Source organism: Chenopodium quinoa, unplaced genomic scaffold, assembly GCF_001683475.1.
Source record: "Chenopodium quinoa cultivar QQ74 unplaced genomic scaffold, ASM168347v1, whole genome shotgun sequence".
Classification (NCBI taxonomy): Eukaryota; Viridiplantae; Streptophyta; class Magnoliopsida; order Caryophyllales; family Amaranthaceae; genus Chenopodium; species Chenopodium quinoa.
Genome location: NW_018743955.1, coordinates 7,310,434 through 7,330,081, shown reverse-complemented (window position 1 = coordinate 7,330,081; position 19,648 = coordinate 7,310,434). Strand labels below are relative to the sequence as shown.

General features: G+C 31.7%; 4 protein-coding genes across 11 annotated transcripts; all 4 read right to left on the bottom strand.

The window, feature by feature from the left end:
• Positions 1–7,718: 7,718 nt before the first annotated feature.
• On the bottom strand, positions 7,719–12,917 carry LOC110689356 (luc7-like protein 3). 8 transcript variants are annotated; one of them, XR_002504898.1, is made up of 9 exons: positions 12,664–12,917; positions 12,417–12,545; positions 11,546–11,585; positions 10,442–10,517; positions 10,125–10,325; positions 9,660–9,869; positions 8,818–9,566; positions 8,484–8,573; positions 7,719–8,212 (listed from the first exon to the last, which is right to left on the bottom strand). XR_002504898.1 is itself a non-coding variant. In XM_021866134.1 (7 exons), exons 1-7 carry the CDS (start codon positions 12,704–12,706, stop codon positions 9,225–9,227), a joined length of 1,041 nt encoding a protein of 346 aa, XP_021721826.1. In that variant the 5' UTR covers positions 12,707–12,917; the 3' UTR covers positions 7,719–9,224. The 8 variants fall into 8 exon arrangements, 1 of the variants encoding a protein (XP_021721826.1); XR_002504894.1 differs by having other exon boundaries at positions 7,719–8,246; positions 8,480–9,566; XR_002504896.1 differs by having other exon boundaries at positions 8,480–9,566.
• Positions 12,918–13,737: 820 nt separating this feature from the next.
• Positions 13,738–14,813, bottom strand: LOC110689568 (probable aquaporin TIP5-1). The gene has a single exon (XM_021866340.1). It carries the CDS (start codon positions 14,692–14,694, stop codon positions 14,305–14,307), a length of 390 nt encoding a protein of 129 aa, XP_021722032.1. The 5' UTR covers positions 14,695–14,813; the 3' UTR covers positions 13,738–14,304.
• A 513-nt stretch (positions 14,814–15,326) lies between these two features.
• LOC110689517 (probable aquaporin TIP5-1) lies at positions 15,327–16,102 on the bottom strand. Its single transcript, XM_021866299.1, has 2 exons — positions 15,970–16,102; positions 15,327–15,625 (listed from the first exon to the last, which is right to left on the bottom strand). Exons 1-2 carry the CDS (start codon positions 16,100–16,102, stop codon positions 15,327–15,329), a joined length of 432 nt encoding a protein of 143 aa, XP_021721991.1.
• A 1,049-nt stretch (positions 16,103–17,151) lies between these two features.
• Positions 17,152–17,928, bottom strand: LOC110689516 (zinc finger protein 4-like). The gene has a single exon (XM_021866298.1). The coding sequence runs from the start codon at positions 17,926–17,928 to the stop codon at positions 17,152–17,154; it is 777 nt and encodes a 258-aa protein (XP_021721990.1).
• Positions 17,929–19,648: the final 1,720 nt, after the last annotated feature.

Below are 19,648 nucleotides of genomic sequence, written 5' to 3'. Positions count from 1 at the left end.
AAATTGAGCTTAGATTTTGCAAAAAAGTAACGTAAAAGCCCCGTTTTGTGAATTTGAATCTCATAGTTAAATTTAAAATTAATAAAACGGGGTTTTTACGTTACTTTTTTGCAAAATCCGAGCTCAATTTGGATCCTTTTATGGCTAAAGTGACCCCTAAAACCTTTAATGGGAAATTTTTTAGCACGAAAATCGAGAAAAAAAATAAATAGGTGTAAAGTGGACCCCACTAACGACAACATGTAACAGAGGGATAACAGTAGGGTTACAACTTAATCACTTTTGGGACCTTGAGGTTCTGAAACTTTTCAAAGGCAGGGGTACAACGTGGAATAGTCAATACCTCGGGGGTATAACGTAGAATTTCTCATTAAACTAATAGTCATACAGTATTAAAAAAAAGCCCTAGTTGTGTGACATTGATAATATATACTGGCTTAATAATTTTAACAATACATAGGCGTATTCGGAAATTAGACTAATTTCATATAAAACAAGAAGACTAAATTACGTACGTGGTTATGAAAGTGATGCATTTGATAGAGAAAGGTTAATTATATTTATATATGCATGAAATAGTAGCTATGAAAAGAAGTGCGTGCAAGAATGCATGGATGTATTATTAATTTATCCAATTTTTGGAGGCCAAGAAATAATGCATGGCCTGTAATTGTCGATTGTCACCCCTAAATTTCCTACCTAAATTCTAGCCAAAGAATTGTTCCCTATTACTTCAGCTAAGTGGTGAACATTATCGAAGGGGTTGACTCCTTTTATGGAAAAAAAGATTAAAAAAAAAATACAAAATTATCTATTCCCTAGTAATTGCTAGTATTAAGTATTAACTAAAGACATACTTGTAAAATTTAAAGCAATACATAATCAAACTTAAAAGTTGAATGATGAATGTGATATAATATCCAAATTTGGAGTTATTATTATGTTTCTTTTTTTTTTAAAAGACATATTACTATGTTTCTTCATTATAAATACTTTTTGAGAATTTTGTTATGAGAGTATGTCCCATTTGAAACACTATATTTCAAGATAAATTATATTTTGATAATAATAAGCATTTAAAGAATATACAAGTAAGTGAGATTTTTTTATATTTGTTTGGAGGCTAAGGGCCTGTTACCTTCAACTTAATTTCAGTTCATTTCATTCAGTTCAGCTCAGCTCAGCTCCACTCCGCTCCAATCAGTTCAGTTCACTTCAGCTCTTAATTTTCTTCTCTCATAAAATATTCATTTCAGCTCATTAGTTCAATTCAATTCAATTCAGCTCCAATCACTTCAGTTCAGCTTAAATGTGAACAGGCCCTAAGTATAATTTCATAATATTAATTTTCATTATACACTTAAAGATATTGTTATTCAAAGATGTACATTATTGAAATTATATGCAATACCTCAACATCAAGTAGTAAACCGTCAATAATTTAGAGTTATAGATATTTCTTTATAAAAGCACTAATTAATGATTGATTAAAAATATATTTAAAGATATTAATTAGTTTAGTGTTTTTAAATTTTTGTAGGTATATTAGGTCCCACAATTAAGGACTTTTTTTTACTCCGTACAAGATATCAACATAATTAGGCCCCGTGGAGGACAAATTATTTATGGCTTAGAAAAAAAATAATGCAAAGGATTGTATTCATTAAAGACTTTTATGATAATTATTAAAAAAAAAAAAGAAGACTTTTATGATAACGATAATGATAATTACAATATGGGACTTAGAGATAAATGATCTTCATCTCAATAAAGAGAGCGTGCCAAGACACCTTAAGGGATAATTTCGCTAAAAACTAGATAATTTATGAGTCATGCTCGATTTTTTAGCTTATTGATGATTGAAATATAACACAATAGTTAATTATAGTCTTAAAAAAATTACTCCATATAATAATAAATAAAAATAATGAATTTCCTAGGCAAATTAATATATACCTCTACCAAAAAATAAAAAATAAAAATTAGGATGGAAAATTCCCGACAAAATAAACTCCAATTTGGATAGAGTAATAGATTCTTTTATCTACAACCGTTGTAATTTTTTTGTTTTTACATGTACATACAAAGTGTAAACCTAATTATTTTTTTAAAAAAAAAAAAAATATGTTCTTGTACAAACATTATTTACCGCTATTTTATATAAATTCCACCACTAGATATAACTAGCTAGCAAGAAAGTAATTTGATGGTGACCTATATATATTTCGTTTAAGATGTGTAGTCAAATAATTGAGCATTGCATTATATACTCGTAGATACTGAAAGGTCTTCCTGTCATACTATGATTTAATTATCCACTCCTAGTAACAATAGCAACAAATAGATGATTGTGACTATTCCCTTTAATTTGTTTGGGACATTATAGATAAATCTAAACATTATTGCATGCCACACAATTCTTCAAAGTTACTATCAAACTCATTAATATAATGTCCAATATAATTTAAATTTGTCTTTAGCATTGTAATTATCATAAATTTCCTCTCATTTTAGTTTCTAGATCTTACTTTCAAAACATATAATGATATAAATGCTACAAGAATTTGTATTACAATCATTTGACTTATTACCATATCTAGTAACTTCTCTTGTGAAACGCATCTAACCTTCTAAAAGAAGCTAATTCGTATAATCAAAGTGTCCCATGGTCTCATTCAAACAATGAGATATTTATCCCTTTTTTTTTAAAAAAAAAGGAATGAGATATCTATCCATTTATAAAAAAAAAAAAAAATTATTTAGATACTTTGGATTCATATTGAAGTTCCATTGTTTTTAATAGGTTGGATATCCAGCCATATTTGACTGTATAATTAATGTTGTTTCAATCTGATTTTGATTATTGATAGTTCTTTTAAGTTTAATTGGATGAAATAATAATTCCAGAATTTTTATATTGCAATTTCATCATTTTCATACCAAATTGATTATGAATAATTAGTAATTATATTCCACATCAATAAATTTTAATATTCCATTGTATTAAATTTTAGTAAGAAAAAACTATACGCTAATGTATGTATTATCTTAACACATTATACGTTTCACATGTCTACGTAACTCATATGTAGTCTAATCAAATAAATTAATATAGATTGTAGCAAGAGTACTTGAAAAATTTGTGACAACATTTCTAATTATATACTAGTAATAAATATATAATAATGGATTTACATTAATTTTATTGTAAAACGGTCAATTTAAGGTGAAAAGTGGAAACTCGAAAATTAATTGAAAATCTTAGGGCTTGTTTGACATCATTTTTGGTTTTCAATTTCCTGTTTTTTTGAAAACCAAAAACCAAAAAAGGAAACAAAAAGGTGTTTCTACTAATCTGTTATTAGTTTTCAAAATTATCATGATTTTAATAATTTTAAATAATTTTTGATTAATTATGGGGCATATATCATATACTTTTAAAAAACAAAAAACCAAAAAACAGAAAACTACAGCAATGCCAAATAAACCCTAAGTTTTCATGAAGTTGAAAAAGTGAAAACTCGAGAATGACAAGTTGTTGTACATAGATAAAAATAAATCAACCGAAAGTTGAAAGAATTTGCAAAGTACAATAGGGACGAGTAAAATCTAAGCAATATGACAACTTGCTTAGCCACTAGCTTAATCTTAACCTCCACAAAAAAATTTAAAAGTAATAAATAAAATACTTAAAATAAAATCTTTTACTTGATTGTAATACAAATTCTTAAATGGACCTGGTTCACACTAATTTATTGTGGACCACTAACATTAGAGTAAGTATGATTGTTTTATTAATAAAAAAAAAAGTCACTATAATTAAAAAAAAGTTCACTATATTGAAATAAAAATCATTTTGGTAATATATAGGCCTAAGTGGTTATTTTTGTAATGAAATATTTTATATACTGATCAATATGAATAATAAAGGTCACTATGTTAAAATTAGGGTAATAGCGTCGTATTTCAAGTTCACAATATTATTAAACGTTGTAGTAGTTTTAATAGAGGTTACTAGGTTAAAAATAAGGTTACTATGTTAAAAATAATGGTCACTATGTTAAAAATAATGGTCACTATGTTCAATATAATGTCAGTTGCGTGTGTATAAACCTCGGGTCCACAATAATCAGGTTCACGCATATCTTTTTGTGATTGTAATTAGGGGAGGTCAATAATGTACTACTGTAGCAAAGAGCATATTCCAAAATCAAGGGAGAATAATCCTTTACTGACAAATTGGTAAACCTATAAATGGAATATTCTTCGTAATATCCGGACCAGATAAACTGCCACGTGTCGGACCAGGTGTACGGATGTTTTGCTGACGTGGACAAGCCAGTGGTATCATTGATGATGTCGGCCCAGTGGCGGAGCCACGGTGGGTTCAAGTGGGTTCATTGAACCCACTGATTTTTTGAAAAAAAATTAAAAACTTTTTTTTTTAAAAAAAAAAAATCAAAATAGGTTTAAATAGAATATTTGTGTATTATATGGCAACAAGTAAAGTTGTAGCCCAGTGGTTATTTTTACCTCTCATCATACAATGATACAAGAGTTTGTGGGTTCAGGGTTCGAAACCCATAACTCACACTTTTATTTTTTCATTTTGTTTCCTTTCATCCTGCTTCCCCTAATCCCCTGCTTCCAGCTTTCCTCTTCCTCATTCCCCCAAATTGCAAAACCCTAACTTCTTCCTCCTTCTCTTAATCTCTTCCCGTTCTTCCTCCTTGGCTCCTTCTCTTCCCGTTCTTCCTCCTTGGCTCCTTCTCTTCCCGGCGCACGGGCGCAGCACCGCAGAAGTCCGCAGCAGCCACTCAGGCACTCAGCCAGCACCGCAGCACGGCAGGTCGGCAGTAGGCCAGTAGTCACTAGTCAGCCACTCAGCTGACCACCGTAGCTCCGCCCCTGAGTGGCGCCGTGGCGGAGCAGACCCACCGTATGTAGGGGTAAGTGAATTTGGGGATTTTTTGCTAATATACATATGCTAAATTGCTAATATAGTAATATACATATACATATGCTAATACTTGAAAATTGAAATTCATATGCTAAATTGCTAATATACATATACATATGCTATTATGCTAATACTTGAAATTCATATGCTAAATTGCTAATATACATTACAAATTGCAGAATTTTTTGTAAATTGCTGAAATTTGGTTATAATTATCTTATATTTCAAGTATAAATATTCTCTTGAAAAATTGTAAGAGTGTTAAATTGGCTTGACTTTGTTAATTACCTCTGAAAAGTTGTAAGAATGTTGAATGGGCTAGACTTTGTTAATTACCTCGTAGCATAAAAACATTCTCTTGAAAAGTTTCAACATATGGCCTCACCTTGCTCAATATCTTATCGTAAACATTCTAACTATTTGTTGATCAAGAATAATAAACAATCTAATTTCTACCTTCTAATTAGCTAGAGTGGTTGATGTTATTGCTTGGATTGGTATGATTTTATTTAGATGATTATAATTAGTCTTGTACCGACTAAGAATTAAACGTGATAATACAACTCCTCTACATAAGGTAGAGCTATAGAGGTATAAGTACACTTCTATAAGAGCCAGGAGAAGTCACAGCATTAGCCCGGCTATTCTGCCTTCTAGTTTTCCTCAATGACATACGTAAAAAATAAGTTGCGAAATAGTATGGGTGATCAACTATTGAATGATAATTTAGTCACTTTTCTTGAAAGAGATTTATTTTCAAGAGTTAGTGATGATGATGTATTGGAACGCTTCCAAAGTATGAAGACTCGAAGAATGCTTCTGTAGTCTTTTTTTTTTTTTTTTTCTTTTCATTTTTCTATGTGTAATCTATTTGTAATCCATAGTTTGAACTTATTTATGTACTGAATATTTAATTATTGTATTTTTATTCCTTTGTTAATTATGATTTCAAATTTCGGAAGTTTCGAACCCACAGTTCGAAAATCCTGGTGACGCCACTGTGTCGGCCTTCAATTTATTTCTAATTTTTCCGATTTTAGTAATAAAAAATAAAATTAAAGTTAAAAGTGGTGTATAAATAGTGGGCTGCTATACTACTAGTAGAAGTATAAACATGAGTACAAAGGCTAAAAGACCAACGAAGTTTCCTGTAAAGCTTGTATTTTTGGATGTATGTTTGGTCCTATCAGCTTCTTGTAAGGATTTCAACTTGCTAATCTTGTACAGTATGTGCCGGAAAACGACATGTTCGGCAAAAGTAAGTGTTGTAGTATGTTTAGTTGGTGTTGTAGATTCAGTTAGTTGACTAGTTGCTAATAGTTTGAGAGACCGTATTGTTCACATATGAGTTATCCTTAACAATTACTCCATAGTCAATTACTCTGTATCTAAATAGTTACAAAAACTCACAATACTCCGTATTACCGCATACGAAGTACATTAGTCCTCATCACTACTTTGTCGAGTGCAAGTATTTGAACTTAGGACCGGTTCTTTTCAAATTATTTTCAGTTCAGTTCAATTCTTAATTTCCTTCTCTCACAAATATTCAGTTCAGTTTAGTTTTAGTTCATCTTCAATAAATTTAGCTCAGTTCAGTCAATCAGAATAGGCCCCTAGCCTATATTGTTACTAAATAAAAATATATTCTCTAGCTCACTACTCAAGATATAAATTTATCAAAATTGTTTTATCCACGAATAATTCAAGGACGAGTATGTACAAACAAAGAAAACCGTCGTTGGGCAAGTAGTCATGCACAAAAATATTGAATACTGAATATAGAAAGAGTATCTATCACAAATTTCAACGTGCTGCCCTTAAAGATTAGATTAGCCATGCATGCAGTGAACAAAGTCAGACTCAGACCACTAGAACATAATTACAACAATACAAATACTTCAATTAATTTAGCTGGTTTTTTTTGGTCAATTACTTTAGGATTATGCTATAATATAAAATACAAATTCAATTTAAATGGATGTTATGTTACTGCAATACCACTTTGCATATAATTTAAATAAAATGTCATTATAATTTCATGCATACCACTCAAAAAGAAGATAATGAAATGTTCAATTGTTAATTAGGTTCTTATTAAGGAATTAATTAAAGTAGTGGTAGTAATTAGTTTGATTAAGCTCCATGTTTTAGTCATAAAGGGCCAATTGCAGCAATGTTGACCAAGTAGTCTATGTTGTTGGCTTTCAAGTTTTGCTACTTTTATGGTGTTTTGGTAGGCATGCTTTTGATGCAACATCCTTTAAAATAGTTTTATTTTTATAATCATGCTTTTCGTAGGGAAGAACGGTAATTTGGTTGGGTGGAGCCACCATAAAAGACTACAATTCCTTAATCATTTTAAATAAGGACATCAGTACGGAGTTGGAAAAGAACAAAAAAAATGATGGTACTCTCTTCATCCTTAAATCAAAGTCTCATTTTTCTCTATCTTTGATTAAATTGGCTCTCATATATAACTCTAAACAACCCTGAACTACTACTAATATTACAATATTATCATGTCAAATTACTACATATATTGATCTTAACCAGTTCTGTGAGCAGGAATTAATCAAGAAAACACCTTATTGTTCGATAATAATTTACCCTAAAGCTCATCACAAAGTCAAATTTGCTCTACTTCCAACCTGTAACATGAGCATTCAGCGTTCAAATGCAGTTTACAATAAAGTGTAGAGAGCTTGATGGTTCAACGGCTAATAGCAGTGGTAACGAACTTCAACAGTAAATGACAGACGCTGTAAACTTGGTTTCATTCAAATAAACTACGTACGTAATATATAATTTCTGAAATCTCAAGTGAATCTATGTTCAGAATGTGCCGATTGGATTCAATAATTATCCAAAAAATAGCAAATTCTAGAGATAAATTGTATGTTTCATACTTTCGCGATGTAAAATTGTAAGTAAACAACCAACTCCATCCAAACATATATCAGTGGCCAATCTTAAAAATCTGAGATGATTACAAAAATTCAAGGGGTGCGATACTCGGACAGTCAAGACATACAAGACAAGGTCTAGTTGCTCTACTTCACATAGACAAGCACAGTGTGTAAGCAAAACAACTTTCCTTGGTTGATCTCCAGCTTCCTGCAAAGGAGAATCCTTCAAAAAAATTGCACAGTTTTTATTTTAGTTACCTTCAGGTTTCGGCAGATGCCCTCATATTTAGCATTTTGGGTTGTTTGCAGACTTCTATGCATTCCAAAAAAGTGAGTTCAAGCTCTGAAACAGCCGTCACCGCAATGTTACTTGGGATCTTCAGAAGAGTTATACCCATTAGAATTGTTCTAACATTGATTTTTAAGCTTTGCTATGATTTCCTGTTAGTTTTCAAGAAGTATACCCTACCCATATCCAGTTAAAGGTGTCAAATAAGTGTCTGAAACCATCAGGGCATGGTACATTGGACAGTCCTAACAACCAATTAACTGCTAATAAAGATTGAATAATAACGAAGCTACTTAGCAAGAATAGACCAAGAAAAGTTACCCACACTAAAGACGGACTGGAAGTTTGCATTCAGTTTCTGAGGTCAAACTGCAATATCTGAAGAGCCACGGTTTGGACGGCGTTTTTGCAGTATCTGAGGAAGGGAAGAAAGCAGGAAAGGTTTCCGCTCAGCTTCAGAGAAGCCAATAATAATTGATGGGGATGTCAAAACCCAACACCATCATTCATCTTCACTAATCAGAGAAGTGTTCATGAACTATGTTTCAGAAGAAGCAATATTATAATGCAGATGCATGCAAAAGTTTAAAGGTCATGCAGATTTAGCACCTAAGATACAGAAAATACCGAGTAACTAATTTTCTGAACCAGAAAGTTACCTTACTAACACTGGCACACAAGCCATGCAGCACAGTTGCAAATTTCTTGAGAACCCCCAGCATGATCAGAAAATGCAAGACTAAAAGTTGTTTCAAAGTCGACCAAGTACCAAAGCATTTAATCCAACAAAACTACAATTAACTGTAGGGGAAATTACAACGATGAAGTTTTACCTACCTCAATCCCTTTGACCTCTAATAAGATTGTTGAGAGGAGACAGTACAGTCTCAACACTGTGGGACAATAAAAAAAGAAGTTTAACCCCCAATAAGACTGCAATGCAACACCTTGAAAACAGACACACAAAACATCTTGAGATATAAAAGCATCTACCTCAGTAGGTTTAAGATCATCGTTTATCTACACAACCCACTGGCCACTAATACCGGCAAACAGGACTCTTAGGTCACCTACGGTGGCCATGCCTAACAGGTGAACGTGACCTGCTTGTTTCGCGTTCACGGCCATAATTCCTAATCCTCCCCCCTCCATCCCTTCCATTACGATAATCATCATGCCTCCTTCGGTCCATTCCTCTTCCGTCATTTCGATTACCTCTATTGTTCCAATCTCGTGATCTTTCACGGTCTCGGCTATACTCCCTGTCACGATCACGATGACGATCCCTCTCACTGGAGATGCTTCTTCTGCTTTTGCTCTCATTTTCCTTCTCTCTCTGCTTCCTACGTTCTTCTGCGTCTTTCTCCCTTGCTAATCTTTCCTCTTCCCTTGCTTTCTCTTTAGCTGCCTGGTAAAGAATAGTAAATATGTAAAATGAGAAATATATCCAATAACTGAGTAACATGAACAGGTTGTTGAATGAAGAAATGAGAGTTCAAACCTTGTATTCAGATATGAAATCACGGACCATGCCATATCCAATGTGCTGCTTGCCAGTAATATGAGACTGAGTTCTTTCCACAGCATCATTGGCTACCAAGAATGAACCACAAATTTCACATAGTGCCATCTTTTTCTCCTGTGTCAACATTGTTGCTGCACTCAGAGGCTGTTGAGTTAACGCAGTTTTCTCAACATTAAGAATTTCCACCTGCAAGATTAATTTCTCAGATGTTATCACCATCAATGCTTATCAATCATTGATGACAGAAACTCAGATATAACAATAATAATAATATAAATAAAAGAGGATAACAAAAAGTGAGCGACAGAACCAACAAGGCTCAGAATATTGAGTCAGAACAATAATATTCACATAGTCACATGTTATGGAGCCAATAATACAAAAGTTGAAAAGCCTAGTGTTTTGAAATGTTAATATGACATAAGCCTCAAAAGAAATGACCTTTCGCATCAATGCTTCTGCTTCATCAACTTTGCCAGCTTCTCCCAGCGACTCTACTTGTTCCAGTAAATTTTTAATTTTATCTTCCAACACAGAGAGCTGCTCAGCCTTTTCAGCAGAAATAGGTGGAGGTGGAGGAGGTTCGACCTCCTGGTCCAGGCGCTCTCTCCCACGTCTAACTTTCCTATCCAAGTCTGCCACCTGAAACACAAAATCAACAAAGTCCACAGCCCAGATATGATATAGAATGAGAGGCTCTAATCAAAAGTAAAAGAGTCAAAGCAGCCAAGAAAATAAAAATGCAAGGAAAGACTCACCAATTTCTCACAAAATTGAGCAAGTTCAGCCTCAAAGCGTGGGACATAAGAGTCATGCCTTGGAGAATTCTCGAAGCTAAACATCCAAATTACAGGACATATTAGAGATGGAAGCAGACAAGAGGGTAATAGCTAAGTAAAACGATGAGAAAAGAGCAAGAATAGAATATGTTGTAAGCAATAGATTAACCTACACAAGTGATAATTAACCAAATAAGCAAGGATAATATCTCCAAATTCTAGGCAAGCAATGAAGGGCAAACAAAACATATCAGGAATGACAAGACACAATAATTATCCTCCAAGTCTAGATTCTCCAAATTGCACTCAAAATTTACCAATGAAAATTTCCATAGATCAAACAAATTGATTTAAAAAAAAAGAGTTACCAAGTATGCACACAGCAAATCAGGACCCCTTAGAAATGGACACAATTGACTGCTGTCAGAATTGTATATTTACTTTGTATACAAAAAGGAAATAAAAGGTTAGAAGTCACATGTAGGGTTTAGGACTACACTGTACTACAGTAGAATGCTACTGGTATACGTAGTACTTAAAATACAAGTTTTCATGTAAGCACTTGCAGAAACAATTGCTTTGCTATTAGCCTGCCTCTACATTCATAACATATACTACATACTAGACAACTACTTATAAGCATATAACAACATATAGAGGTATCTAACTACTCATCCACCATAGAAACTCAGTTTTAAGATATCTAACACTAGATACAAATTTCCTTCTCTCCAAAGGATCTACCTGAAAAATATTAAAATCAGTTACCTCAAAGAGTAAACCAAGTAACATCCAGACCTCCATATGTCATATTAGCAAAGCACCTGAGAAACTCCTAATTAAAATCCCATCCTACACCAAATATATAAAGGAAGTAACTTACTTTTAAACAGATAAAAAAAGTTATCAATAATAATTATACAGTCTCCAAGAGCAGAGCCAAGATTTAATTACTCAAACGGCATCCTCACATACAATCAAACACCTAATACAAGCAAGCATCATAACTCCACATACTCACATAGTTTATTTCCCAAAATCCCTCAAAAAATCTCTTAATAACAATATAGAAAAATCCATTACCTCTCTTTCAGCTTTTGGTCATGAATCCTTGGACATGACCCTGAAGCACAGATATACACAAAATTACAAAAAGGGAAAACCATCATAATACAACTAAGACCAACAAAACTTTATTATCTTAACAACAGTAATGTAACAAGATGATGCACATGCACATCTCACAGTTCACATAGTTTAATTAATGAAACCTTATAGCCAAACAATCAAAAAAACATCAAGACTTATTTACTGTCAACTTTAAAAAACCAATTAAAATCCATTCTTCAATAAATAACTAAAACACCCCCTAATCCAATATAAGAGCTGCTTAAGAGCCATATATAATATTTACCGATCGCATTACATGTAAAATAATTGTAACCTCAGCATTGTTTGTTGGAAGTAATAAAATTCATTGAAAGGGATACATCTATCATAAACTAGTGCCGTAATTTAAGCTTATATCATCATACATTCAACCCTCCCCCCCGCCCCCCACCCCCCAAAAATAAAAATATCATCATTCATCACAATAGCACAAAGTAGTGAATTTACTCTGCACCCACGCCATCCAGACATTATAGCCAAATCACTGCCACAACCCCTTCCCAGGTCACTCAATCTTAGGGCATCTTAAGAAGACTATCAATCCTATCATCAATAATAATACTTTAGAGGAGGTGGCAACATTTTTCGGATGACCACTATAGTATATGCGACGATTAATTCAAACTGATATTCAAAATCTCGGTCTCATAGTGCGCGATAAACCCACTAGATAATACAGTACTATATTACATTATTACCAATCAAACAATCCTAAAATCTTCTTCTAAACACAATTACAATAGAACAAGCAATAAAGAAACAACCAAAGGAAACGAAGACGAACCAAGATCACTGCGAGTATTGACGAAGAGATCGTGAGGGCAAAATCGAACCATATAAGACGCGCAAACCTCCTTATCATCCCACTTAATCTCCTTATAACCCTTTCTTTCTTCGTCAGTCAGATTCCGAGCTGAAATCACGCAATATTAAGGTTAAAATTCAGCCAATTTCATAACTTTTACATGAATTGAAGTCAAATTGAATCGAATTTCAACAAAATAAGGAAATTAAATTACTGATTCAATTACCTGCGCCCATAAGTTCATCGAGAAGCGCTCTCTGAGCATCCATGGACAAAATTTGAGATAATTAGAGCTCGAAATTGATGAGATGAGAATTAATTAGAAGATTGCAGGAGTTAATTGAAGAAAGAGGGAAGAACTGGTAATGAAGGTAGGGTTTATGAGGTCGAGGAGAGAGAAAAGCATAAATTACGCAAAACATAAGAAAATTGGGAAGAAATAAAATTACCCAACTATCCAACGGGGTCCGTTTCGGGTTATACGATACACAAATATATTTATACATGTATGGGCCTATCGGGCATCCGTATTTGAGGCCTTTTTTGGTTGCACAAATTTTACGTAGCCACTCAAAATTCCTAAAAATTAACTCGTATTAAAGTTTTTTTTTTCACTTCACCATATTTTTGTTGAATTGAAATTATTTTTACTAAATTGAAATTATTTTTGCTGAACTGAAATTATATTTATTGAACTTAAATTATTTTTATCGAACTGAATTTTACTGAACAAAATTATTTTTACTGAACTGAAATTATTTTTGCTGAACTGAACTTATTTTAACTGAACTGAACTTATTTTTTACTGTACTGAAATTATTTTAAATTTGTTGAATCTTATTTTTTTAAGGTGAAGTGAACATGACCTAAATATCGATTCTTTGGTTCCAAAATTTTGCAAAGTGGAGGAAATTGGAATTTTAATTTCCCCACACAATGTGGGAATTAATTTACCAACTCTAGGTATAAGATTAGCGAAATTAACTTCCCATAATATAAATTTGTAAATTACTATGGGAAGTTTTCCTTTGCAACCAAACGAGTCCTAAATGTTTACTGTTGGAAATCTATTTTTATTCTACTCATGCGAATGGCTTCATAGCTTTTTTTTTTTTTGTTCTTTTAAAAAATAGAAAAAATAAATAAATAAAATCCAAACTAAAATTTTCATATATTAGTTAAACAAGCTTAATCAACAACATACAAATTAAATATTTTGAAAATTATGTTTACAAGCTTAATCAACAGATTACTTTTTTTTTTTTTTTTTTTTTTTTTTTTTTTGAAACCTAATCAACAGATTACTTCATTGAGGCCTTGTTTCCTTCACTTTTTCATTTATTTTGGGTTGAGAATAATTGGGTTAAATTTCTTTTCAATGTCGAGTCTTAACTCTTAAGCTTCAACATTGGTCAAACTTAATTTAGCCCTGATTGACTTTACAATTATTTGCCAAATTGTTAGGTGAAAATCTATCAATTCATTCTTCTAAAAAAAATATATCAATTCATTGAAATAATTATTTTAATTTTCAATTTGATGCATATTACGATAGCAATATAATTACAACATGGAGACATAATTAGTTAAAATTAAGATTACACGAAATAAATAAAATAAAGTGAAAGGCCTATATAAAACTATGTAGGTTTATAATAAGTTAAACATAAACATCACAATCTTATGCCTATTACATTATTACATGCTAACAATCTTAAGATGTTATATAAGTACAAACCACACAATAAAATAGGATATCTCTAATAAGAACTACCAATAGAGATTATCTTAGGTTTGATAATGAGGTTACAAAGGCCAAATAAATTCTTAATTAAGTCAAATAAACACTAACACTAGCTAGTCCCATTCAAACTCGAGGCCCCTCTTGGCCACACCGTTGAGGATCCGAATCATGAGGCGGGTAAACCACATTGTCATACAACAGACCAGCAACCGCGCCACCAAGCAAAGGTCCGATCCAATAGACTGCTTGGTTCTTGAAGCTCCCACCAACAGCAGCCGCCCCAAATGAGTATGCCGGGTTCATTGATCCACCCGAAAACGGACCAGCGGCTAGCACATTCGCTCCTGTGATCAGCCCAATGACTAAAGGTCCAATAGAGCCCATTTGACCATGTCTTGGGTCTTTGGCTGCATATACAGTGTAGACTAATCCAAATGTGAGTACACCTTCTAAAACGGATGCTCCAAATCCGGTCATTTCTTCTGATATTGCATGGGGCACTACATTCTGCATGCAACAAATATATCCAATAACCCATCAATACTAAATATGAATTATGTAAAAAATAAAAAAAACACATACAAAATATTAAAATGAAAAGTTTCAATTATATTTTTCTTCAAAATTTTAAAATTCCTAACCAACCAAAAAGAAAAAAAAAATGTAAAAAAATGTATAAACTAGATCTATATTTTTCTTCAAAATTTTAAATTTCCTAAGCAACCAAAAACCAAAAAAAAAAAAAAAAAAAAAAAAAAAAAAAAAGTGGAAAAAATGTATAAACTAGATCTATATGCATGTATATGAGATCCATGTTACTACGAATGAAATACGTAAAAATGTATAGGAACTACAATAACCATTTTAAAAATTTGCATAAGAAATACATGCAATTATAATACTATGTATTTTAGTTAGACACCAAACTTCTAAAAAAATTACTACTAGTCTTATAAATTAGAGACATTAATTATTTTATTATACTTTGTATATCTCAAAATAATTTTTCTGTTTCAACTTTGTTTGTCAAACTTTAAAAATTGTAAAAACTGTGTATAGTAGTAGTTTGTATTATGAATGTTTTAATAAAGAACTACACCAAAAAAAAAAAAAAGGTTGTGATTTCATCTACCGAACAATTCAGTTTAACTAAATGTAAGAGGGGAAGTAGAAAATATTGAAAGTAAAATTACTTGATTAACAGTGACGATCTTAAGGAGAAGGCAAGCCATGACGGAACCAAGAATTTGGGAAATCCAGTAGAAAAGGGCGGTAGGAATTGGAATGTGACACCCTACAACCTTCCCAAACGTGACGGCCGGGTTGACGTGGCCACCGGAAACACTACTTGAGATATAAACAGCGGAGGCTAGGCCAAATGCATTTGCTATGGCTACAACCACCAGGCTAGAGGGATCTGATCTTGCATCTGGCATTAATTTCCCTACAAATTACAAAATTATAAATAACATGACACGGCCAAATGATATACGTACACACAATCAAAATATAGCCAATTAATCATTGTATCAAATACAACTAACTATAAATAATAAATCACCCTCTATGTCACATCAGTTAATAATGTAATTAAAACTAGTGCTTGTGTATAAACTCGTAACCACTAGATATAAAAATGATTGTACTAAATCATTGTACAATTGTAGTAATATTTGTATCATTGTATCATTTGTATGTTTCTTACGAAGTATTTATGTAACACGTACAGAAATGGTGCAATTGTGATTATTAGTAAACAAAATTAAATGATTTAAGGATCGAACTTACGAGACGCCATGGCGGATCCGGCGGCAGCCAAGACATAGATGAAAGTGGAGATAAACTCAGCAAGGTAAGATCGCAAGGCGTTTGGGATCATGGATTGTCGAACTTGGGCAGAGAAAGTTGTTCTTGGTGCCATTTTTTGTGTTAACTATTTGTTGAACAAAATGAAATCTAAAGAGTTTTGGCTACAAATTAATTGTCACTAAGAAAAATCAGAGAAGAAAGAAATATTTTTCTTAGACAAAATGCTAAAAACTGGAAACTGAAAAATGTATGAGGAGTTTGGTTATTTTTATATACAAAGAGAAGGGTTAGTTGCATGGTTTTGGAGCGTTTTAATTTGAATAATAACTGCCGGTTGCACTTGACAGTTTACTTGTTATGGTAAGGGATTTGGGAGGGAAATACTTTTTTTTCCTCTTTATCTTTTTGTTTCGCAAGTCCCCTCAAAATACAAAAGATTATTTTTTTTTATAAATATATTTTTTGGTAGGAAATACAAATGAATAAACTAAAGAAAACTGAAAGCAATATTTTAAAGTTAAGGAAAAAAGTGAAGGCAATTTAATATATATCAATATATGTAGTACTCATCACATATAGAAGCTTGCATATAAAAACACTTTGTATTTCTCATGAATGAATAACAAACAACGATATGATGTAATGATTATGAAATCTCCCGTACGAAAGAATGTATGGTGTTTTTTTATAACTAATGAATCAAAAATAATTCGTACTATACGTATTAAATATATATTACTTATGTAGTTAACAATTTAATTTGGTGATCTTAGTTATTGAAAAAGATAGAGTTGCAACAAATGATTTGTAAACAATGTATCAGATCAGAAATTATTGTACCTAATATGTAGTCAATTCAATTTAACACTCATTTTTTTAAAAAGAGCCTTGAATATTTATTGATTATGTATTTGACCAATAAAGCACACACATAAATAAAAATCGTCTAATTATGTAAACAAACCAATTAAACAAATGAAAAAGGCTTCAATTGCCATAAACAATAAATAATATTAATTAAAATACATATAAATTATAGCCTAAGGGGAGTGCAAGGGATAGCTCAAGTGGTTAGAGCGAAACTCATCACCCGCCCTTGTGGCTCTCTAAACACCAAAAAAAAAAAAAAAAAAAAAAAAAAAAAAAAAAAAAAAAAAAAAATTATAGCCTAAGGGACAAATCAAGGCCTGACTTCTCTGGCTTCACTTGATCTAATTTACCACCATCAATACGAAGCTCTCCTTTCTTAGAATTATCACTCTCAACGATCACATTTTCGCCTATGCCACGTAGGACTTGAGCCGAACCTCCTTCAACAAGAGTAGGCAATGATTTCGAAAGATTATTCAAGTTATTGAATGGAGAATAATTGTTCTTAACATTATTATTTGACATACTCAAATTATCATATGATGATATTTGAGAATTTCCTAACAACAATGTTTTAGGCTGGTTTGTGCTACCATACCCGTGTCGATAGCCTTGGTACATTGGCATACGATAGCCCGAACCCGGCTTATGAATCATGGAATTCGTTTTGACAACACCAAGGGGTGACCTTTTGAAATATCCACCGTATGATATGTTATTGTACATACCAAAATAAGGTTGGTACAAGTTATTGGTACTCGAATAAGGTGAGAACCCCGTGGCTTGTCTCATCTTATCGCGAGCCCTCTCTTGTTTATGAGCATTTTGATGACCACCTAGAGCTTGGGAGGTAGAGAACCTCCCAGGACAATACTTGCACGTAAAATCTCTAATACGAGGCTTAATACGTTTTTGGTGATCGGATGATAATTCCTTAATCACGTCACCATTAGCTTGTTGGGTTGATAAATCTTGACTAAAGCTCGAAAGCTTAAGGTCAAGCATGGTGTTTTTAGAGCTAGAATTATACGGAGTCTCTAAAGAACTCGACGATGACTTTACATCCATGGCTACAAGGGTGTTTATTAGCTTGAATGAGATTAAAGTTTAAGAGAGTACTAAGATTAATTAGATGAAGGGCTTTTATAGAGATAGCAAAGAGTGTTATTAATCACCAAATATCCTTCATATATGGTAAGACAACTTGTGCCAACTTTGTGAATCTCTTATCATTAATATTGCCAAAGTAAAATCTCTTTGACTTAGCTTGCTATCTGCTTAACTAATTACATAATATAATCTCAATTTTAACTCTTAAGATATTAACGTTACTTTGTGGCTTTGAGCTTCCATATTAGGTTGGAAATTAAGGTTGTGTAATCAAGTATGATTAATTAAAATGGAAATTTGAATGATAAAATATGATTTAGTTAACAAAAATAAAAATTCCATTGGAGTTATTAGGATAAAATAATCAGAGATTATTTTGTTACAATGTAGAAACTATAAAACGTGTCAAAATATCATTATAATTTATGACAAGGATAGTTGTCACCAAATTTTCGTAAAAATCAAAGTTAATTACATAATATGGAGTAATAATACTCCTATAATAATCTTTTATATGGTAATAATAAGTTAAACTTCCATTTGAAATCTCTTAGTTCCAAAATATCATTTTTAGCCACAATGATTTCATTGCCAACCGTTATTGTTGCTAAAGTATCATTATTGATTATATTTATCTCTTTCAAAATAATTGTTGATTCATATTGTGTGTAAGAAATCTTTGCATCAAATTTCGTAAGGAATCAAGTTGATAAAAGAATGAATTTGCTTGCCAAATATAATTCATATGTGCAGTTACGATTTTATTTTTATAGCATAGATTTAATGTCAAATTCTCAACACGATTATCAATCGGGATTTTAACCTACTCAAATACAGAGTAATCATATAGTTATTTCTTTTTATTTTCTTAAAATCTAGTTTGAGGCTGCATTCCAAATTTTCAATATTAGTCGTACTAATTTTATTTTAAACGCTTATTTTATTACTTTTTGTATCTCAATATCTCATATTAAATATATTGCGAAATAATGATGATTGTTTAATAATTATAACGAGTGTGGATCTTATTAATGTATCATATATAGTCATATATGCCTACTTTGATAAATACAAAGTAGCTGGTACGCAACTGATAGATATAACTAGTTTGACTAGCTTAGGCCCTGTTTGATTCACCTTAATTTTGCTTAACTAAAATTATTTTTACTGAACTGAACTTATTTTTACTGAACTGAAATTATTTTTACTGAACTTAAATTATTTTTAATGAACTGAAATTATTTTTACTGATTTTCTATTATAATTCTTCTTTAAGAAAACTGAATTTTACTGAACTGAACTTAATTTTACTGAATTGAAATTATTTTTACTGAACTGAAATTAATTTTAATGAACTGAACTTATTTTTACAGAACTGAAATTATTTTTACGTAATATTATTTTTTTAAGGTGAAGATCGAGAACATGGTCTTAGTCAATTGTAAAGAGTTGACAATATAAAAGTATTTGGTAAATAAAGTAGTTGTTAATTGTTATTTGATTCAGTCTACATATAGTAAAAACCAAAAAGTTAAATATATACGAAGTATATATGAACTTATGAAATATTTCATCAATAAGCTAATCTTAAAAGGCTTATGTTTAGAAAACTCAAATTACGGTGTAACTTTTATAATAATGGTAAAACCTCTAAAACCTCTAACAAGCTCGGTGGTAA